At 55.9% G+C, this 21,887-nt stretch overlaps 1 protein-coding gene across 3 annotated transcripts in view; it reads left to right on the top strand.

The window, feature by feature from the left end:
* The window catches only part of CASZ1 (castor zinc finger 1), a 211,432-nt gene that overhangs the window by 90,287 nt on the left and 99,258 nt on the right, over window positions 1–21,887 (top strand). For all 3 annotated transcript variants that reach the window (XM_014941481.1, XM_014941483.1, XM_014941482.1), the window contains one exon: window positions 6,548–6,633. In XM_014941481.1, the coding sequence (XP_014796967.1) occupies window positions 6,630–6,633 (4 nt within the window). In that variant the 5' untranslated portion in view covers window positions 6,548–6,629. The remainder of the gene's footprint in view (window positions 1–6,547; window positions 6,634–21,887) is intronic.

The following is a 21,887-nucleotide window of genomic DNA, read 5'->3' as shown; positions in this document are numbered from 1 at the left end:
GGGGGGGGGGGGGGGGGGGAGGTGAACCCCTTGGCACCCCCTCCTGCTCTGCTGGTGGTGCCGTAGCTGCGTTGTGGGGGTCCAGGGCCTTTCCTGGGTGCCGTTGGTGCAGGGAAGCTGGGACTGGCCGTGGGTTGGGACCAGCAGGGCTGCTCTCTCCCGTCCCTCTGTCCTGTCCTTGGCTCCAGCACTCCGGAGGTGCCCGGTGGGCACTGAGCTGCAGGGTTATTTCCAGGGTGGCTTCTGTCCCTTTTCTACTGCCCAGTACTGGTTTTCCTCCTTTTGGCATCACCTTTATTGAGCTGGACCAGGCTCTGCTCAACAGGTTTGAAGGGAGGAGGAAAGGGTGAGAGGCAGGGCAGGATTTCCCCGGGGAGCGCTGTGCCCAGGGGAGTCCTCGGGAGCAATCAAACAGGCGGCTCTACCCAGTGCTAAAAGGCAGGTAATGGGGAAGGGGTGGGGAGGGAAGGGAAGGGGGGGGGCTTTGCTCTTTTCTTCCTTCGCAGTGATTTCCCTTTGCTTTGCTTTTCTTTTCTTTGCCTTTTTTATAGCTCCCATTTTTCTTTTTTATGAGAGAGAAACTGCAGGGTTCTCCCAGGGCTGGGAAGAGCGCTCGGTCCCAGGCTGCTCCCAGCCAGATGGAGGGGAAGAGAAGGGGGGCAACGGGCCCGTAATCCTGGGAGGAGAGTTTTCCTGGTTAAAGAGGATTGAGGATGGAGTCTAGGACATTTCAGCATGTTGTTTTAGGAAGAAAGGGCAGACCGTGACCTATTTGGGATGCTTGTTACCCTCATTTTCAGCACAAAACTTCACTGTGAGCATTGACAGCTGTGTAGCCCTCACAATCAGGGGGTGTCGTTGGTTTCTGTTGCGCTACTGGTATTGCCTTGTGATGGCAGCCAAGAAAGGGGGAAACAGGAGATAAGATGAGTTTCCCTCTCCATCAGCCCATGAGCTTTTCCCTGAGCAGCCCAGGATGGGTGGGAGATGATAACTGGGTGTCACTGGGTGGTGAGAGCTCTGTCCTGGGGAACTTGGGGTCTCCTTCAGCTGCCCTTCGCTCTGCTCCGTGGGTCATGCTGGTTCCTCACCTTGATTCACCAGCTTCTCCCCCTGCTCAGGCCAGGCTTGGGCCAGGCTGGGGGCATTTCTGTGCCGCTGCCCCATCCCCTCACTCCTGAGAGAGGGTGGGAGCCACATTCCTCTCAGCATCAGCGCGTGGAGCAGGGCCCAGGCTGTGCTCACAGAGGAAAGGGATGGGTTTGTATCTGCCTTTTGTTCTGAAACATCTATTCAGCAGATGACAAGGCTCAACTGCCTCTATAGGACAGCCAGGATATTCCTGTCCTTCTGCAAAACCAAGAAGGCTTGTCGGGTCGGTGACAGGAGGGGGTGTTTCTTGTCCCCCGCAATCCTGGACCTTCTCAGTCATCCTTGCTTCAGGTGTTAATGGGTGCTTTTGCCCTTTCTGAACACCAGTCCAACCCTCCAGCTGAGTGTTAATATCTACATATGCCTTTTTATGGGATCCAGAGCACATGTAGAACTGAAGTCAGAGGGATCTGATGTCTTCCTGGGATTTCTGTCATACAGGAACAGCCTTTTCGTCAGTCATAGAGGTCCCTGCTGTATTCCAGATTCATGAAAGATGGAAGCCAGCACAGACACGTCTGCGAGCAGATCCGTGTGTTGTTCAGCTGTGAGTGTGCTGGCAAACACCACACTGTGATACCTTGCTGCAGCCTGGCCCCTTCCCCAAAGACCCATACGTTTAGAGCTCACTCAGGTGAAAACACTGATAATGCACGTAGAGAGTGATGCTGCGCGGGCGTCCCCTGAGGCTCAGAGGCTTTGGTGGCAGTGCTCACTGCTCTGCCCCTGCCCTGTTCAGGACAGACAGCTGTGAGTGCCCACTCTGCTCAAGTGACACTCCCCAGTCCTGATGTGACCCTCAAGAGACGGTCCCTCATGTGGCTTTGCCAGTGTTTTGGACCTTAGTTGAGCTTTGGGCTTCTGCAGAGCAAATCTAGGGATGAGTCTTCCTTTCCTGGGGAGGCAGGGAGAAGGATGAAGGAGAAGGGTGGAAAAATACCTGCTAGAAAAGACATTTCAGTTCATTTCAGTTCTCTGCGATCTTGGCTTATTCCCACAGCTGAGGTCCAGCTGAGGTAGCAGAAGCAGCATTTTGAACTGCTGCAAAACTTCCATGTTCTGTGCACTTGGGAAGTCCTTTTTTCCTTTTCACACCCATCCACCCTCTCAGGAGGTGTTTTAAGACCCTTTTCACTTTCTTGTAGGCTGTTCACATTTCACTGCACTTCAGTCAGCCAGAGGGGGCTGGAGGAGTTGGCCACACGCTGTACACCCTCGTGTGCCAGCAAGACTGGGACAGATCCTGCTGGGCCTGGTTATGACCCAGTCTGTGCTGTGTTTGTCACTCCCATGTGGGACAGTGCCGAGGAGTAAGTCACTCTCAGACTTTTTTTGCCAAGTGATGCTTGGGCCAGGCCAGACCTGTGACCGTGTGCCCAAAGCCTTGTGCTGTAGCTCCTGGTCGGGAAGCACCTCTGGCACTCAGCACAGAGCTGAGGGGCTGGGAGCACTGTGGTGGCTGTGTTCTCACGCCAAGGGCCCAGCTCAGGGTGTGGGGCACTTGCTTTGTGCCTTACCAAGTTTATTGCCGATTCTAGACTTACCAGGAACAGTTTCAAAAATTCTTAGTGCCACTGGAGCGTCAGGCGCCGTACAGAGTTAAAGGAAGGCACGGCTCCTTCCCCGTGAGAGCAGCCACCCTTCTCCTTGGTGTCAGAGCTCTCCCTTCACTGCCCGTTTTAACAATGTGGGTGCCAATATTCAACCTCTCCCTTTGCAGTTGAGCAACCTGGTCTGGTGGGAGGTGTCCCTGCCCATGGCAGGGGGCTGGAACTTGATGATCTTTAAGGTCCCTTCCAACTCTAACCATTCTGTGATTCTATCATTCTATGGCTCCGTTATAATTGTGTAGTTCTTGACGGTTGAATAGCAGCTGAGGATCACCACTGTTTCACTGCAGAGCTACAGGAGGGAAACTGAGGCAGAGAACTGAAGGCACCTAAAGATGCCCTCAGAGTTCCCGGAGTGACTCGCCGAGGTTGCGCATCCCAACACAACCCATCATTGCAAATCAAGCTGAGGGGAGAGGAAATCCGTGATACCTCCTGCCCTGCATTTGGCTTGGCTTGCCACCCTTCCTCTCCTCTTCCTCCCCCTCCTCCTCCTCGCCTCCAGCACGTGCCCTCAGTCCTGCCTGGGCCGGCAGCCCGAGCCGGCTCCTTTAAGGCAGGCTCGCCGGGGAATTGTGCGCGGTGCCAGCCTTCGCTGCCAGTGCCTCTCCCGCTTCCCCCTCGGAAAGTTTCCTGCCCAATTGTTATGTGCGATCCGATCTGAAAGTTGCTCTCTAAGCTTCTTGTCACATTTTGACTTAATGAAGTGCAACTGGAGTGGGAATTGGGGTTCATCACGCCAGTCTCACTGCGCTCCCTTGTTGTCAGAAAACAGGGGCGGTTGGGGACCGTAATGCAACGCTGCAAGTCGTTATCATTCCGGTCAGTCTGTTTAACACAAAATTAAACAAAGAACTAATTAGTGCCTCATGAATTAATAAATGCGCAGTTGCCGGGTAGGAAGGGGAGGAAGGAAAAAAGGTTGTTGAAGGAAAGATACTGAAAAAGTCGAATTAGGATGTTGTGTCAAGGGGAAAAAAAAAAATCTGAGTCCACTTTGGCGAAGAGTTTGGATCCATTGGTTTCCTTGGAATAAGCTCCCCTCCTCCTCCCGCGTCGTGCTTGCCTGCTCTAGAGCAGCGATGTACAGGCGGGCACGGGGAAGAGGGAGGTCTGGATTTCTTCACGATGTTCCCTAGAAGCTGGAGCTGGGATCCACAGGCCAGTAGCCAGATATAAATATTTATCCAAAGAGCTTTATGCCCAGATGCGGGAGCTGAGAGGTGTGGGGTGGCAGCCCGTCCTTGGAAAGGAGGGAGGCTTTGAAGATGGTCCTGGTGAGCAAGTCTTCTCTTTGTCTGAACACTTGGGAGCTTTGTACTTTGTGGTGAGGAGTGATGTGTCGTGGTTGGGGCTTGTCCCCACAAGGTTCGTCTCCCTCTGACTCAGGGGAAGGGGCCAGCCCTTGGTCTCCCGAAGCAGAGGAAGGGGCTGGAGCAAGTGAAAGGGGAAGAGGAGGGCAAGGAGCAACGAGGCAGGGAGGAGGAGGAGGGAGGGTGGCAGTGGGGTAAGCAGGAAGAGGGGCAGGGTGAGGTGGCACCCATGGCTTCGCAGGAGGCAACACATCGCTCGTTTTTCTGGAGAATCCAAGGCTGTCACGGTACCAGTGCGTAATCTCAGATTAACCACGTCCCCAAAGCTCCCCCCTCCCCGGCTCCTTGCCCTGTCCGTGCTGGCTGGCCCTGCTCCCTGCACGGAGGCGTGCGGAGCCGGGGAGGACACCGGTGCTCCCGCAGCGGAGCGGGGCATGCGGGCTGTGCCGGACGCCCACCCGGCCACCAGCCCCGCAGGTGCCGTGCCATGCCCTGCCGCGCTGCGGGAGCGGGCTCGGCTCTGGCGCATTGTCAGGCAGGGAAGCAGGCAGAGCTGGGGGAGGGAAGAGTCCATCCTTAAGAGGACATGTCAAGTACAATTAGCGTTATCTGTCTAAATATGTACTGGGAACACAGAATACAAGAGGAGGCCTGGCTGGCTTTAATGGAGACATATGCAAGGTCATATTGCCTCATACAATCCCCCAATCTGATTTGGGGATTACACATTCTAAGTAAATTGGCGTTATTCCTCTTGCATCATTGATAAGCTGCGGCCGAAAGAAGGGGAGTAAGAAAAAAACAAAACCAAAAACAATTAAAAACTCAAACCCAAGAATTGACCATGCATGGGGGCGAGGGAGTGAAGCCAGGAAGGCAGAGAGAGTTACAGGCAGAGCTAGGAAAGAGGGAGAGAACAAAAGGGAGGGAGAGAAAAAAAGAGCGTGACAGAATGGCAGAGGAAGCGATGGAAAGAGCAAGGAAAAAAGGGAGAACAAAGGGAAGAAAAAGGTGAGAGAGGGAGTGAGAGAGCCAGAAGGACAGAGGGTAGGAGAAGGAGAAGGCTCCCTCAAGTGAGGGAGCTGTTACTCCAGCCGTGTCCTCGGCTCCGTGAGCACCCGGATTTGAGCGGGGAAGGAAGGAGCCAGGCTGGTTATGCATCTTCCTCACCCGAGGGGCTCCCTGTGCTCCGTGTCCGTCCGTCCATCTGGGATATCTCACCAGCTCCTTCCCGCTCTGGGTCCCAGCCAGCGCCAGGCATCTATCTTTGGCACAGCGCAGGAGTGGTGGAGTGCGAGTGACGGGAGGGGGCCGTCCGCACGCACCGAGCTCCAGGGCCCCAAAACTCAGGGGAGAGCCACAGCGGCAGCACAGACTCCCCAGAGCCAAGTCCCTCTCACTTTTGCTCTCCGAGGGGCTACAGTGGGGTCCCTGCGAGGGGCTGAGTGCAGCACAGCCTGGAGAGAGGGGTGTGCTGTCTGCCCGGGCTTGGCACCGGCGGTTGGGGCTCCTGGATTCGACCACGGACTCACTGTGCGTGACCTCCGGCCAGTTTTTCATTTCCCTGCCAGGGCTGCTGTGATAGCTGTTCTGGCAGGGTTGCAAAACAGAGACTGCAGGAACGGGCCGAGCACCCTTGCCACCCTGCATGAAGCCACCCCGTGCTCCCTGTCACCTTCCGGCTCTGGGAGAGGGAAGTCCCTGGCTGGCTGTGGAGCAGTCCTCCCCCTCCTGCGAGCTCTCCTCCCACCCTGCCTGTGCAGGATAACCCCCTCCGGAAGTCTCACGGCACGGCTTTTATGCTCTGTCACATTTTTGGAACATATGGTTTTAAATAATTCAATTTACTTTTCATGTGTTTTGCTGTGACTTTTTTTCCCCTGTCCCTTTTCTCTTTTCCTCCTCGCTCTCTGCATTCTCCAGGAAGGAAGACGCACAGATGAGTGGATAAGGGGGTTCAGTGCCTTGGGACCCAGTCCTGCACCCCATCGTCTCGTGCCCCATCGGTGTGCAAGGGAGGGCTCAGCGTTAGCACACTGGTGAACCCCCGGGGAGGAGGGAGCAGCAGAGGAAATGGGAAGATTGGGAAGGGAATAATTTGGCATGGAGCAGAAGGCACCCTTCCTTGGGTGTGTGGGCAGAGTGTGGTGCAGACCAGCACGAGGTCTGTCTGTGGTACCTGGGAAGCAGGGTTCAGGCCAGTAATAGCTGCTCTCTCTATGCTAAATTACTCCCAGCCCTCGTTAGGAGTCTCGTGCACAGCAGAGTGCGGGAGTGCCGTGTGTCTCGTGTGCGTGGTGCTGCGTGGCTCAGCCAGAAGCAGGAAAGCACTTTGTTCCATGCAAAGTCTGAATGCCCCGTTCTGGCCCCGTTTGCGGTCGGTTCCCACCCGGCTTTTTTGAGCGTCTGCGCCTTGGCCCTTGGTCAGGTGTGCCCTGTGTGTTAACTGGATCCTTTCTCTTCCCTCTACAGGATGAAGTGAATTTAGAGCTAAAAACGAGGCAAGAAACCAGGCCTTGAAATCTCCGAAAGGTAGGAGAGACTTCAGACTGCAATGGGTATGTCACTCCGCCCGCCTGGGTTCTCTTTTCCTCTGCGTGTCTCTCACCCTTTACAGCCTGCTCGCTGGGGCTGTGTCTGCACTAGAGCTTCTGGGACTGGACTGTTGTTCGTTATAACGAGAGATGGAAACAGGAGAAGGTCTAATGCAGACATGGTCTATGTGTGTCCTAATCCTGTCTTTGTCTTTGTACAGCAGTTGTTCTGGGCACCTGGTTTTGTCATTGTGGGTTTTCCTCAATACCTTCTCTACTGCCTCTATCTTTACAGATAAAAAAGTGTGTAAGGTCTTTGGTGAGGAGAGTACCACTTTATGTTCATCCGTGTGGGCTGATGAGAGATGGATAAGGTCCTTTCACTGAAAAGGATGCAGTCTCCATCTACTGTAAAGTTTTGCTGAGCTCAGTTCACATAATTTAAGATTGTGATGTGCACGCTCTCCTCCTCTTCTGGCACATTTTTATCTATCTATTCAGACTGCAGCACCATGCTGGTAGGGTGGAAGCAGTTCTGTGTCTCCAGCAGAATCCTGACTTTTCTGGATTTTCCCTTTACCTAGACCCTCATGGTCTTTTTAATACAAAAAAACCCACCCAACTTCACAGTCTCCTAGAGCTGGATGGTCACTTAGTCCGTGCCTGATAAGAGTTAGCAGCCTAGAGCCCAGGAAGATGAGAGTGATTGCCTCTCTTAAAAGCCTTGGCTCTGTGTGCTGGGTAAGAGAGTCCTGGTGGCACCTCAGATGATGGTCAATGAGAAGTCCATGCCACACCAAAGCAGTTTCTGCTGTCCTTGCCTCTTCGCCATGGCCCCAGGGGGACCACAGGGCTCCCTTGTGTGTCACCCGAAGAGTTCCCGCTCTCTTCCCCGTGTCCCTGTGCTGTACCCTCTGCAGCGCCGCCACGTCTCGCCTCCCCATTGCTCCTCTCCCTCCCCAGGCGCCAAGACAAGTGTGAGAGCAGCCCAGGGCAGGGTGGCCGTGGCGGTGGGGAGGGTGGGGAGCGCTCTGCCCTGCGGGGCGTCAGCTCAGAGGTGCCGGGAGCGCTCTCTGCGGTCTGTCTGCACTGGGACCATCCCTGTGGCAGTGGGGACCCCCGAGCCGGGGAGCTCTCAGCCCGAGTCCGAGCGGTACCAGAGGGGCCCGGGCTGGCTGGGGCGGGAGGGGGCCCCAAGCCGGGCCAGGCAGTGTCAGAGGTGACCGGTGGAAGGCCAGTGTTATGTAAATACCGCTGCTGTAACATGGCAGGCCTGAATGGCCCTGTGCCTCCATCCATCATTGCTGGGGAACAGAAGCCTCCCTGGGAGCACGGGGGGCCGGCAGCGCGGGGCATTGCAGACACAGGCAGCATGTGCCCTACTCATAAACTGTTTGTTTTCTTTTTGTCTCTCTCGTTTCGGGGCACCCCGCCGAGAGCAACGCTCTGTTTTGTCCTTGCAACCTCTCCCCCAACCTTCCCCCCACCACTTCAGCCCTTCCTTTTCCTCCCCCCTTTCCCCAGCCCTTAAAAAAATGGGGGGGGGGGAGAAAAAAAAGAAAGTCCCCAGTTCACATTGCGGCTTCTTTCTCTGACTTCAAAGGCTCCCCATCATTGTTTGGGATCGGCAGGCAGTGGCCCTGAAAACGTGATCACAGCCGGGCACAGTGTAGGTCACCACCGAGCGCCATGCTCCGAGCGCTGAAAGGAACAGGCAGATTCTTCCCTTTTCATGCTTCACAACCCTGGTTACAGCGCTCTGCCTCGCCCGCGCGCTCCTCGCTGCGTGGCTATTCTTGCTCTTTTCTCCTCCTTTTCCTCCCGCCCTCCCTCTCTCTCTTTCTCTCCGCTCCCTCGTTTCTCTGTCCCTTTGCTCTCATTCCACCCTCCTCTCTGCCCAGCATCACACACTTGTCACGCTTTCTTCTCTTTCTTCTTTCCACTACTTTCCTTCCTCGCTCTCTCCTGCCTGGCGTGGCACTGCTGCCCCTTCTCTCTCTCCCCTTTTTGGCGCTCTGTTACACGAATCACTGTTTTATTTCTCCCTCATCCCTCTCCAGCAGGTCAGGCTGGAGCTTGGTTTCCTCCCGCTCCCCGTTCCTGTTCAGTAGCAGCTTTCCTCTGACATTTGCCCGCGTTTCTGTCTTCCCCTGTGATATCTCACTCAAAGCGCCCTAAATTGCGGAGGTTCTGTAATCTCTGGATTAGCCCCAGACAGCCTTCTTCTCCCCACAAGGTGCAAGCTGACTGCCTTCATGTGCAATGGGCTCGCTGCCCCGGGGTTCAGCACAGCCTCACATGGGGAGGCAACCCAGGGCACCCGCCAACAGCCTCTGCTTCCAAGCTCGCTCTCTGGCTTTGCTGGGTAACCTGCGAGGGGCTGGCGAGTAGGGTTAGTGTTGAGGCCGGATTTGTGAGGCCAGGCACTGACTTCACGTCTGTCATGGGGAAACAGGGGAAACATTTGGGTCTTGTAGGTCTCGTGAGGAACACGACGCTGATGTTAGGGCTGGTGGGCAGAGTTCGGCAGGGATGAGGCTGAGTTAGGCAGGGATGAGGCTGAGTTAGACAGGGATAGGGCAGAGTGAAGCAGGGATAGGGCAGAGTGAAGCAGGTCCAGCAGTTTGAATGAGCATCCCAGAATACTTTCGCAGTGGGTTCCCACCGGGCAACATCCCCTCCTTGTACTGAAACTTTGGCTGCCTGGTCAGCCACGGTCAGACGGCAGCTCCTCGCCTGCCCAGCCTCCCCCCAGGAACTCCAGGAGTTTGCTCCCCTCCAGTCCCCGGCGGGGTACGGCCACCCTGCCCCCCCCCCCCGGGAACGGGCATCGCGGCGCTTGTGCCTCTGGTGATTTGTGAGGTTGTTTTAATGCCGAGGAGCCCACCAGGACTTGTCTCTTGCTAAATAGGCATATTAAGGGACATTGCGGCAGGGGTTATAGAGTAATAATTTGTCCTAATGAGCTGGTGTCACGTTCTCCTAGGCCGGGCTGAGCGCGAGCAGGAGCTGTGGTAGGAAGGGGCTGCACTCGCTGACCCGTCAGCCCAGGTTAATGAAGTGCTGCGCGGCCTGCGGGGTCGGAGAGCAGGGGCTCAGCCGGGCTGCGGTGGCGCAGGGGGGGCAGAGGGGAAGGATGGGGCTCTCCTCTGAGCCAAATGCCCTGGGGAGAGGCCTGTGCCCTGCAGGTCGGAGCAGCAGGATGCACATTATGACTCCGGGATGTGCGGGCTGAGTGCCACCCCATCCTCATCAAACTGTCTCTGCAGGCAGAGGTGAACCTGCTGCGGCTGGGGTTTGGCAGAGCTTTGTCCTCTGGCCTTGTAGGACAGCCCAGGGGGGCACACATGGAAAGAGGCTGGAAGAGTAAGAGAGAAGAGATCTCTCCTCTTTCAGAGGTACTCCCAAGACTGGCAGGAGCTCCTGCCCAGCCACACCAAAAGAACAGTTCCTTGCGACACCAGGGGAGGTGGCAAGTGGCCAGTGGTGATGGCCAGTGTCTAGCTAGGAGGTTCACAGGGACATGCCTCGTGTTCATCCCCGCCTTTCTCTGTGCACAGAATGTATGAACGGCCAAGAAAGTTCTCTCTGTCTTTCTTGTTACCTCTTTTTCCTCCCCTTATCCTTCTCCATGGCTCACTGAGGTCCTTTGCCTTCACAGCAGCTCTGAAGCCAAGCAGCCACTTCTATCCCTTCTGGGTAGCTGGGGAAGGGCACAGGGAGAGCTCTGCCAGTCCCCCAAGGAGCAGTGTGAGGGATCAGGCTGGTGGCAGGGTATCCTGGGTACCTGTGTTTCGAGCAGGGCTCTGCACTCTGCAGGAGAAGCCAAGAAGGGGCAGTCCTGCCCCACCTGCTGCCTTGGGGATCCATGGCCTGCCTGGTCCCTGTGGATCACACCACCCCATCCGTGCCAGGGCAGCACAGTGCCCATGGCCACACCAGTGCCCTGCGGTCTACGACACAAGCCCTGTATGCCATCTTCCTCCTCCTCCCGCTTGTCTTTCTGTGCTCCTTCCCCCCCCTGCTTCTCTTTGCTTTTCTCTGTCTCCATCTCTCTCTCCCTTTCATCTACTCGGAAGGCTTTACTCTACTTCCTTGTCACCCTAATTGATTGCATTAACCTTTCAGCGTATTGGATTTCCCCAGCACCGTGCAGAGAGCACTGTGCAATATGCTTATAATCTGGGCTGTAATGGACAGGGAGCAGTCAACGAGCCCCTGCTCCAACAGGTTCTGCTGACAACTTCTTCTCGGGGAGGGGGAGAGGGAGCGTGCTGGTGGGACCCGCACGGCGCAGACCTGACCTCGCTGCTCCCCGGAGAGCAGGGTGGCCATTAGCTTGTGAGAACAGAGTCTTTTAAAAAGGATCGAGCTTGGGGAGCAAGTGGAGATGTTGTATTTGACCTTATTCCTGTAATTTTTCCTTGGGTCTGAGCCCCCTTCTCCCCTGTCTGCTCTGTCTACAGCTTTGTTCCACCTGTTCAATACTAAATTAATGTAGGCTTTACATTTAGGCACTTGTTGCTAGTGGCAGGATGAGAAGACAATATCACGGAATCTGGGTGTTTTCATATCGTGCTTGCCTTTGCCTTTAATTTTGGTGTATGAGGATGTGAGGGAGGTGGACACATTTCTTGGGGTTTCAAAGATAATATCGTAGGAATATTGTGCTCATGAGGAACACAGCACCAGGGTGCAGAGAGATCAGGAGGCAGAAGCCCTGAATTCTCTCAGGCTTGGCCTTGGGTAAGTCCTTTCACTCCCTGGTACCTGATTTCCCCCCCGGGATGGCAGAGCTGGGATTTTGGTGCCCTGTAACGTGCTGCAGAGTCTGCAGGGGGGTTGTGGGGAGAACTGGGGCTGTTATCTCTGCTCACTGGGCAAGGGTGGGAGAGTGGCTGCAGACGGGCAGTGGGGCTACACAGCCAAGTGTCATTGCTCACACTGGCTGTGAGGCAGGGAATAAACCCACAAGAGCAGTGGCAGGAGCATGAGAGTCTTAAAGGCCTGGCATCCTGCTGGTGGTCAGGGACGGAGCAGAGGGACGCTTTGGCGGGGACTGCAGTGAGGGATCTGCCACAGCCTTCTGGTGGTGGTGCCCCCTTTCAAATGTCCTAGCGTAGGCTTCGGTTCAGCAAAAGGCTTTCAGCACCAGGTTGAGTTTTGCTGAAGCCAAAGTTATTTAAGCAGATTTTGAGAAGTTCCATTCAACATGGACCACAGGATAAGACCTTGTGAGGCCCTTTTATAGTTCTCCTTTTTAAACAGCATTTAGTGCAAGAGGGGTCTTCATTTATGGTTATGGCTCAGTGGGAAAACTAGCAATAGTGGAAGGTTTTCTGGTCACTTCAGAGGTCCTTACCTCAAGAGTTATGCCATCCTGTTAACAGCAGAGTTACTCCTGCCACTTTAGAAGGTGGCCCAATCTGCCCTGGGGACATTTAGAAACCCTTCGAGGTCCTGAGCAGAGCAGGAGGAGGGGACAGGGCTGTATCCTGAAAAGTAAGGGTAAATTTCCTGTCTGTTTGTCCAGGAGTCAGAGAGAGGAAAAAAACTTTATTCTGGGTGATCATTCCCAAAAAGTGGGAGGCTCCTTACAAACCAGGAGGTAGTTGAAGGGAGGGACTTTATTTTAGGTTAAAGAGAGAAAGAATAGGAACAGGAAGCAAAGGATGAGAAATTTAAAACGAGCAGGAGAGAAAGAGAGCGAGGGAGAGCAGCACCTCCTAAATGGAAGAGTAAACAGGCACTCCGAGGCATTAACTTAATTGATTGTTCTGCAACAGGCTGAACGCTGTGTTATTCTGTCGCCGTGGCAACAACCCAAAAAAATTGTCAGCCTGTTTGGATGAAGTGAAGCGAAACATTCTCTAATTTGCGGTGATCCGGGTGTTTGTTTTCCTTCCGAAGAGGCGGGGGCTCTATTGATCTATTGTTTGCACAGAGCTTTTTTTTTAATGGCGATCTGGGGAAGGCAGGGGCTGGGGTGTGCTCCTGGGGCAGGTGAGGCAACGGGGGCGTCGCTGCCCTGTTTCCCCGGATCTGCCTTTGTGGGGTGGCCAGACAAGTCCAGCTGAAACTCCAGCGGCAGGAACCGTCCCAAGGAAGCTTGAGGACAGGGGAAGGTGTTTGGTTGTGATGAGTTTGTGCCCGAGCCACTGCTTCGGTCCTTCCCCTCCTCCTCCCGTGGGGTTCCTGCAGTCCCTTCTGTATTGCGGTCTCTGTGTTAGGTGAGGACAGCTACAGCTGCCTCGGGGACAAGAGCAGCTCTGTCCCCTCCAGCTCCCTTACCAGATCCATGCTATTCCGTTTAACCTGTGCCTGTGCACACCCTGTGCTTGTGGGAATGTATCATTGCACGCTCGGTGGAGGAGTCACGTTTGAGTTTTATCCCAGGACCACAGCTGTGGTGGGGTGACAACACCCACCTGGAGCTCTCTTACAGCAGCAGAGATGAAACCCCTGGGCCAAAGGATGGGAGACTTTGTCCCAAGCTGCTCCAAGGGCTGTGCAGGACAGGAGGTGGGGATGGCCACGGTGGGAGGGCTGGGAAGGGTGCATTGATGCCGACACAGCTTGGGCCAGACCCCGGGGGACAGCACGGGTGGGAAGAGGCACCACAAGTTGTGCAGTGGCTTCTGCGCCTCCTCAGCTGTGTCTGGCCATGCACAGCCCTGGGGGCCAGGAAGGAGCTCCTGGGGATGCCACTCGCTGTCAGCACATGCTTGGTTTCAGAGTGAAATGTCGCTGCAGCACTTGCTTCAGCTGGGAAACGTTCAGTGAGAATGGGAAAGCCCAGGAGACCGGGGAGCAAGCCCACATGGCCAGGGGTGAGCAGCAAGGCCCTGGGCCAAAGTCACGATGCCAAGAGACAGGTTCTGTGGCAGCGGAGGGGGAAGCTGGCAGAAAGGTGCCTTACAAGTGTGCAGCGGGGGGAACAGGCAGAGATGGTCCCCAGCCAGGGGGAGGGTGAGTGGCAGAGGTGGCTCTGGGCCAGCGAAGGAGAGCAGAGAGGGTTGCCTCGTGACAGAGGATCAGTAAGAGGGACAGGCTGCTGACCTTCCTTGTGCATGGCCCCACGTGGAGCTTTCACCCTCTTGTTTGGGGTTTTCTGCACTCCCACGGCCTTCGGGCACCCCCGTGGTTCCCATCCAGGCAGATCATCCTCATCACTCCCCGCAGTGTCCCAGCCCACGCGCGGCTCAGTCCTGTGCTGCCCAGGGGACGTCCAGTTCATCCCCAAGATTTCAGGGAGAGCTGTAGAATATCTTAGTGTCAAGTGTGCTGGAGAGTGCTGCTTCGTGGGGTGTGCAGGGGCAAAAAAACCACAGTGTGTCCCCGCGCTCTTCCTGCCTCCCTCCCTGCTCCTTTTCTGTTGTTCTGGGGGGGGTTTCCTCCTCTGTTTGTACCGGTTTTGCTTTATCACCCTTTTTCTCGGCGTCTCCCTCTCCTCTATTTCACTCTCTCCATCCGGTTTTTAACTCTTCTGCTCTGTTGCTCTTTCTCACAGTGTAGATGTGGGTGGGGATAAGAGACTGTCGCTGGCGGGTGAGCAACGTCCCTAGGCACTGTGTCCTGCTCGGGGATCTGTCCCCCGTGCTCCCGGTGGGTGTGTGTGGGCGAGGGCACCGTGGGCAGGGGGGAGAGGAGCTCTTCGTGTCTGCCGGGAGAAAGCTGAGCCGCCAGTGAAAGTTTGGTGGTTGGTTATTGGCGTCAGGAGAAGCTAAATAACCCTGTAACTGGTATGAAGGTGAATTCACGGTCTGGTGAGCACTGAAAATACGAGAGGGCTCTGAGACAGGCAAAGTGTGGAGAGGGGAATACAATTCGCCCGTGGCTCAGGGCAGTGCTGTGTCTGCAGAGCGCTGTGAGGACGTGTGCCGGTGCCATCCTGAGCGTCAGCCGCAGCTCGCCGCCTTCTGGGGGGGCCGGCCGGGACCAGGAGGGTGCTCGGTGCTGCAAGTTGGGTGACAAATGAGGCGTGCACACATCGACACGGCAAGAACGCCCGCAGAGAAAGTCTGTGTACCTCTGGCTGCGGACAACCACGTAACGTCTGACTGCACAGCCCTTGCACACATGGGTGGCTGCGTGCCCACACGGTGCCACGAGGCTGTGCACATACGTGTGCACAAACGCACAGGCAGCCCTGCCCAGCTGGGATCTCGCGGGTTACACATCTCTGGGCGTCCTCGTGTGCGTGGATGCACCCACAGCCACGCGAGCAGAGGGGCACAGGCACACACACGCTGCAAGTGCAGTCCTCTGCCGACTGCCTCGGCTCGCAGTCAAGTCGAATTCCTCTCCGGTGTAAGTAGTCTCTAGTCAGGCAGCACAGACAGATTCATCCCAGCATATCTTGAACGTCTGTGCTGTTACCTGCTGTGAGCGGGAGAAGAGTTGCAGGAAATCTATTCTCCTTCCAGCTGGGAGAGGCTGATGCCTGGGAGTACCGGGAGATGCGCGGGGAGGAAACCCCCTTCAGCTTTTCACCTGGAGCTGGTAATCTCCTTGTGCCGAATCCCTGGAACCAGGGAATTGCATTTGAAGCTCAGCCAGTGGTGATTTAGTGTTAGTCGTTTGCAGAAGAGACTTTGATTAATTCGTAGTAAAATCAAGTAGCACTTGGGTGCCAGCGCCACATTCCAGGCTGAGCCGGCGACCAAGGTGCGCGCTGGGCGGGCGGCCAGGTGCCTGAGCAATCCCCGCGGAGGTGGCAGCGCCATCCAACCCGCAGCCTCTCCCTGCTTGGGCTTCTTAATTATTAATTTATTTTTCTCCCTTCCTTGGCAAAAAAATAGTATTTGGTAACGACCTCAAATTGCAAAATGCTGATGATTTGGAGAATGTGTCACAGAAGCTCCAGGGTGATAAAGGGGAGACGAATCCCAGCCAACAATCCGGCTCAGCCAGTTTGCCTATTTATTAAAGAAAAAGCCCAGATCATTAACTTTTTTGTTGTTGTTCTGTTTGCGGGCAACTCCCTGCTGGCAACTTTCGGGCGCCCAGTAAATTAAACCGAGTATCGGCCTGGTTCGGGGCAGCCTGAGCACCTGGTTAAAGCTGTGAAATGCGTTAGAAACTGGCTTCGTTTATGTTAGTGCATGAATAAACCCTTCAGGGTACCACGCGAAAGTGCTCTCTGCCATAAAAGCGGTGTCGGAAAATCCTCGCTCGCTGCCTTGTGGAGGGTCAGGTATTGTAAGTGGAGAGCTGAGCTTCGCTTCCCCTCCCACTGCTCGTTCACACAGTTAATTGCCCCTCGACACGTCGCTGTGCCATGTTGGTCCCCGGAGAAGCTGGGCTGGAAGAGAGCATCTGTAGGCACGGGCTTTGTTGGTTCTCCATTTGCCTGCTTGGTTTGGTTGTTGAATAAAGAACAGTTTAGGGATGGGCTTGCCTGCCTGGTGCCTCTGTGAACTCGGAGAGTTCCCTGTGCTATCAGGGAAGGGTGATCACGTCCCCCTCCTCTGGAACATCCCACGTGTTCGCTGAAGTAGTGCTTCAAGCTAAATCAGTTTGCTGAGGGCTCCAGCTTCCCTTAATTCAGTGTCAGGACCAGGCTTGCATGGCTATTATTCAAGAAGCTTTATCAGAAGCACAAAGCTAGCATCTGCCCTCCTGCTTCCCTCTGGGCATCACCAGCTCTCCTGCCCTGGGTTTGGCACACGGAGACTCGAGGGACTGCCTGACGGAGCCCATTTGCAGGCAAAACTCGTTTCAACTCCTCGAGAGCCCGGGCTGTTCCGCCGGCTGAGGAGCGCGGGGGCTCGTCACCAGTCACCGGCAGCGCAGCGTGGAGGTGCCCAGAAGCTGCTAGAACGGAGGAGCTCGTGTGGGAACGGGGAGCAGAGATGCTGCTGAGATCGCCAGCCTCTCCCCTTTCCTCTTTCAACCCAACTCAGTTGTAATTAGGGCTGATTTTTAGGTTTTACGCTCAGCTTGTGTCCGAGCTTTTCCCCTCGGAGGCAGCCACCTTCTTCCCTAGGCCTGGTTCATGTCCCTCCACACTCCTTTCTCTGGTGAAGCCTGCCCAGACCCGTGCTCACGTGGGTGCTGATGGGAGGAGAAGGGTATTTTTCAAGGTTTCTGCTGGGTTTTTTTCTTCTGAAATACAAGGATGTGCAATTTTTTTAGTTTCAATTTAGCATTGGAGAATTTTATAATTTAGTAATTAAAATCTCTGATAGGCTTTAGAAATTGCAGCTAATTGAATTTAATGGGAAGATGATTTTCAATTTTATTTGATTACCCGGACCCCTGGCATTGGTATTTATGGGAAAAAAATGGGAAATGTGCTGTGTGGGCTAAGATGGCATAATTGAATTAGGGCTAATCGGATTTCTTCGTCATGAATTTCACTATAATTTTCCTATAATTTTCCATTAGATATCTAGTTTACAAATATTCACAAAGAAATGAAGCTCTTTCGGAATGGAGATTGCTGGCTAACAGGATTACAGGGACGATAGCTCGGCACTGCCAGCCCGGGCTCCTTCAGTAATGCAATCGCTGCGTCTGCCTCACACTTACCGCCCGCCGCTGCTCCCCGCACCCCTCCGCCCGCTGCCAGGGCTCCCCGGGGGCCGCCGCGCTTCCGCCGGGCTCCGTGCTGCCTTTTCACGGTGCTGTCCCTGTGCCTCTTCCCTGCATGCCTACCCTCGTGCAGGGGCACACGCGTCCCCGCCGGTGCCGTGCTGCCACGTGTGCACGCGTGGTGTTGGCGCGTCCCCGGGCTTGCTGGGAGTCACTGGCGTGTGTGTTCACACATCCCCTGTGTCAGCACCGGCCGTGCTCCGGCGGCCTCCTTGCACAAGCAGGGCCAGCCCACGTGAATCCACGCGTGCTGCTTCGTGGGCATCTCTGCCCATCACCGTGGGGGACGCTTTGTCCTCCCTCCCTGTGGTGAGGATGGTGCTGTCGCATCCCCGAGGAGGGGTTGCCCTCAGTCCCCACTGTCTGCAGTTCAGGGTCTCCTTTCTCTGCTCTTGCTGCCCATTTCTTACCTCCTCCATCATCTCCCCTCACTTCCCTGCTGCCACCTCTAACAGATGAGTGTCCGTCCTGCCTGCTCCATCGGGGACCGTCCCCAACACCCCTCTGTACCCGCCTCAGTGCCCGCAGGGAAGCAGGGCTGACACAGCCTCTGCCTGTGGTGGGGCAGGTGGAGCAGAGTGGGTAACGTGCCAGCCTCCCTCTGCCTGCCATCCTTTCTGCTTCTCGCTCCTGGCCAAGCCAGGAGAAATCCAGAGTGGATTTATGGAGACCGTCCCTACTCCACAGCATCAGAGTCCTGTGAAATCCAGCCTGTCTGTCTGTCTGTCCCACCTCTGCTGCTTGGGGCTGCACGTTGAAAGCCTTTCCCCATCTGCTGGTGTCACCCAGCCCGTGGCAGGGCAGTTGCTGGGTGAGCGGGTCATTACCCCGGGGAGTAAGTAGGGAAGCAGCTCCTCTCTACCACTTGCCATCTCCGTGGCATCAGGTCTCTCAGATATGTCCAGGGCAGGACGTCTCTGCTAAAACAGCCGTGACAATCCAGCCCTGCCCTGGGCGCCCAGGCAGGCATCACCCTGCCGTGCTGCAGCAGCCGTACACGGGACCTCCCATGTTTGTACACTTAGAGCGTGTGTGTGTGCACATGGCGTGTGCCTGGCGGCTTTGTTTGCCTCCAAGCGTGTGTGTGCAGGAGCACAAGCTGCCTTGCAGCTCCTCTGGACAGAAATCACCTCTTTGGTTTGTGTTTGCCCCGTGCTCTGCAGGGACGGCTCTTGCCCAGCCTGGGACCTGCCCTTGGGCAGAGGTTTCCTGGTGTCTCCAGAGGCCACCCCAGTGCCTGGTTGGGCTCGGGGGCTTCGTAGGGGCAGCTCTGGGATGGCTCAAGGTGGCATTTGCTGGTTGTGCAGGCAGAGCGCCAGGTACCTTCCCTGTTGGATGCGGTGCCTGGGTAGGACTATCCCCTTGCCTCCTCGCCCTGAAATCCCCAGGCTGCACTTTTAATCGCTCTAGTAAATTGTAACTAATTGTTAGTGCATTCAAACCCCTGCCACTCCTTGCCCCTAAGTCTTCTGGGCCCCTGTGGAGCACGGGGATGCACAGTGTGCATTCGCTGCCGTACGGCCCGCTCCTGGGGCAGTGGTTCCCTCTGGGCAGTGGTCAAGAGAACGAGCAGCGTTTGGCTTCCAGCAGATGCTGGAAGCTGTGGAGTGTCTGGAAGAGCAGCAGCCACATGGTGGGGAGCTGGTGTCAAACTGTTTGAGTAATGCCAAGGAATAGTAAAAGGCAGGAGCCCCACCCAGCACACTGAGACTCGGCACAGCCGCTTTGGCAACGCTCTCTGGGCGCCATGTGCCAATAATGTGATTGAAACTGAATTGAGAAGGAAGGAGCGAAAGAGAAGGAAAGGGAAAGAAAGCACGGATTGTCTGCTCCTGCCGCCCAGGCCCCGAGGCCTCCGGGCGCCTCCCTTGACGAAACAGAAATCAAACAAAATTACAGAAATAGGGCAAGAGCATTTGCCTAATAGACTCCCCAAGCAGGAGCAGGAGGAGGAGCGCAGCGCTGCCAGATCTCCAACCTGCAATCTGGGAGCCAGCGCCCTGAGCCCACATGAATCCAGAGCACGGCCCCAGGCCCCGGGGTCAGCTCCAGCGAAGGAGGGAGAAACTGCCAAGAAAATGGGCTAAGCGTGAAAAACAAAGGTAGAAGAGACACACAAAGGGGGATGTCCCACATATCAGCGTGACTCACCCCCTGCTCAGCCCTGGCACACTGTCTGCGGGGAAAGCATTAAACTGTAATAATAATAATAAATTAATCATCCTTCCCCCTCCCATTGCACTTTTCATCTGAGGATCTCTGAGCACCTGGCAAACATTAATTACTGAGAGCTCCCGACGCCCCTGGGAGGGTGGGAAGGGACAAGGAGAGATCTCTTCACCTGCCGCAAAGGGCAGCTGTGGCTGGAGAGGACAGGGTGGCTCTGGCTGTGGCACGGGGGTGCAGTTCAGAGCAGGATGGGGGGGCTGCCTTCCCTCGAGTGCTCCTGGGGAGCAGGGGGTCCAGGAGCCCCTTCGTGCCAGGGCAGGGTCGGAGGCAGCTTTTCCTCAGAGAGGATCCATACCCTGGAGGGATGGGAGATGAAGGGGAGATGCTGCCCTAGCGGAGGGCAGAGAGATCCCCAAAGGAGCAGAAAGGTGCTCCACAGCCTCTGAGAGGGGAAAGAACAAACTTTTCTTGGGTAAGAGGCAAAGGAGGGAGGATGGGGAAATAAAACCTGATCCTGTGACTGGAGATGGCTGAGATAGGAAATCAGGCCTTGCCATTGCGTCAGCTGCAGGGCGTGGACTTCACCTGAAAAAACACCTTGGCAAGTTGTTCCTGCAAGGAGGAGTGGGAGGGACAGTGGGAAGTCTGCGGAGGGGATCCTCCGGGTGTGTTTAGGTTGTGTGTGTGGGTTCATGTGTGTCATGGTGTATGGAGATGTGTGTATTTGAATGTGAGGGAGCAGGGAGTATCATTTTCCCCGTCGGAGTGCATATGCATGTTGCGTGTGCATGCTGGGATGGGAGGGGTGGGGAGCATTTGTATACTGATGTGTGAACGTGCTCAGCCCGGCGCATGTAGAAGAACAGGTATGTTCAGAGGGTCTGTGTGGCTGCGTGTGTGCAGTGACACATCCCTGTTACCGTGTGGGTTCCCCTTCAGAAGGATTTGGAGATACAGCTGCTGGGGCTGCTCTCCCAGGGAACAGCAGCGCAGAGCACAACTCCCACTGCTGGAGCACTAAGTTCATAGGAGAAGTGAAAATGGGGAAATCTGGGTGACGCGAGGTGCCGTGAACTTATGGGACCCGTCAACAACCTCACACCTGGGAGAAGGCGTCGGGTCCAAACTGAACTATTACAAAGCCAGAGAGGAAGCAGCACAAGCATTTCTGGTGCTCTCCATCACTTCCCGGGGTCAGGTGTTCCCTGGCAGGTGCCGTGGCATCTGACTCGGGTGTAAGGACCAGGGCAGGCTCCGACAAGGACTCTGTGGGTGACGTTGGCTGGGCTGGTGTCAGTACTGGGGCCCAGGGAAAGCAGACAGGCAGGATTTTAAAGGCAGCACCGGGTGACAGTGCTGGTGGGAGCCGATGGCACGGTCAGAAACCAGCAGGGGAAGTCGGGGCGATGCTGATAGTGCTTTGCCCATCTCTCTTAAAGCAGGGTCTCGCCTGCTTTGGGTGGGAAGGGGAGCCCCACACAGGGGCTCGGTGTGGGAGCTGCTGGGCTGGGCTCTCAGTGCCGGGGAGCTGGCAGCACCCCAGGCTGGGCACGCTTGCCTCCTGCCTGACACTGCTGTCCCCACCCCGCTTCCTGGCCCGGGGGGTCCCTGGGTGCCTCTGTTTCACTAGACCGTGTTTAGATATTTTATTTTTTTTTTTTCCGGGAGAAGCCAGAATACTTGTGGTTTCTCACAAATGACTCCCCCTCTCCTCTTCCTTCTCCCTGCCCTCTGGCCCCGTGCGCTGCTGCCCGTAGGATTTCACTCATGCAAATGCCGCGCTCGCTGGGAGGATGAGCTGCAGCTGCAGAGCTGGGGCTCTGGGCTCAGGGCAGTCTCTGGGTGCAGCGTGTCCTGGTGTGAGGAGCCAAACAGACCTTGGGCTCCTTCCAGCCCTGGGACTAACCTGTCCGGCCGCTTCTGGCGAGTCACTTCCCTCGCCTTGGTGCCTCAGTTTCCCCATCCGCGCAGTGGGGTAATGATGATGCTGGCCTCGTTTGAAAAGCACATTAATTTCTGCTTATAAAAAGGATTTAAGAGCCGGTGAGTTCACGGGCTGCTCCCCAGCCCTGGCGAGGAGCCCCGCTCTGCCAAAATCCACCGAGCGAAACGTGGTGTGTTCACAAAAACAGCCTACAACCTGCTCAAAATACCTATTTAATCAGGTAAATAATCTGCTCGTTTGTTTTAAAGAAAGAGGCTTATATCTGTGTTTACCCAACACGCCTCTTAGAACCTCCCTCGCATTCTTTGCTACTTAGAAAAATAAAGCAACAAAAAATGAGGAAATTCGCTGCAAAAGACAAACCCACCCCTCCCGTGGGCCCGGCGCTCCCGCGGCGGAGCGGCGCTGGTTTCCTGCGGGGCATTGGGCAAGATGCTCTAACGTCCAGGGTTGTGACACCGGCCGCCACCGGCGACGGCTGCCCCCGCGGCCGCCAGCGCTGCCCGGTGCCCCGCACCGCACCGCAAGGGCCGGGCCCGGCCACGCGTGGGACGGCCGAGCCCGGGGC

Source organism: Calidris pugnax, unplaced genomic scaffold (genome assembly GCF_001431845.1).
Source record: "Calidris pugnax isolate Ruff unplaced genomic scaffold, ASM143184v1 scaffold82, whole genome shotgun sequence".
NCBI lineage: Eukaryota > Metazoa > Chordata > Aves > Charadriiformes > Scolopacidae > Calidris > Calidris pugnax.
This window is presented reverse-complemented; position numbering and strand designations above follow the sequence as displayed.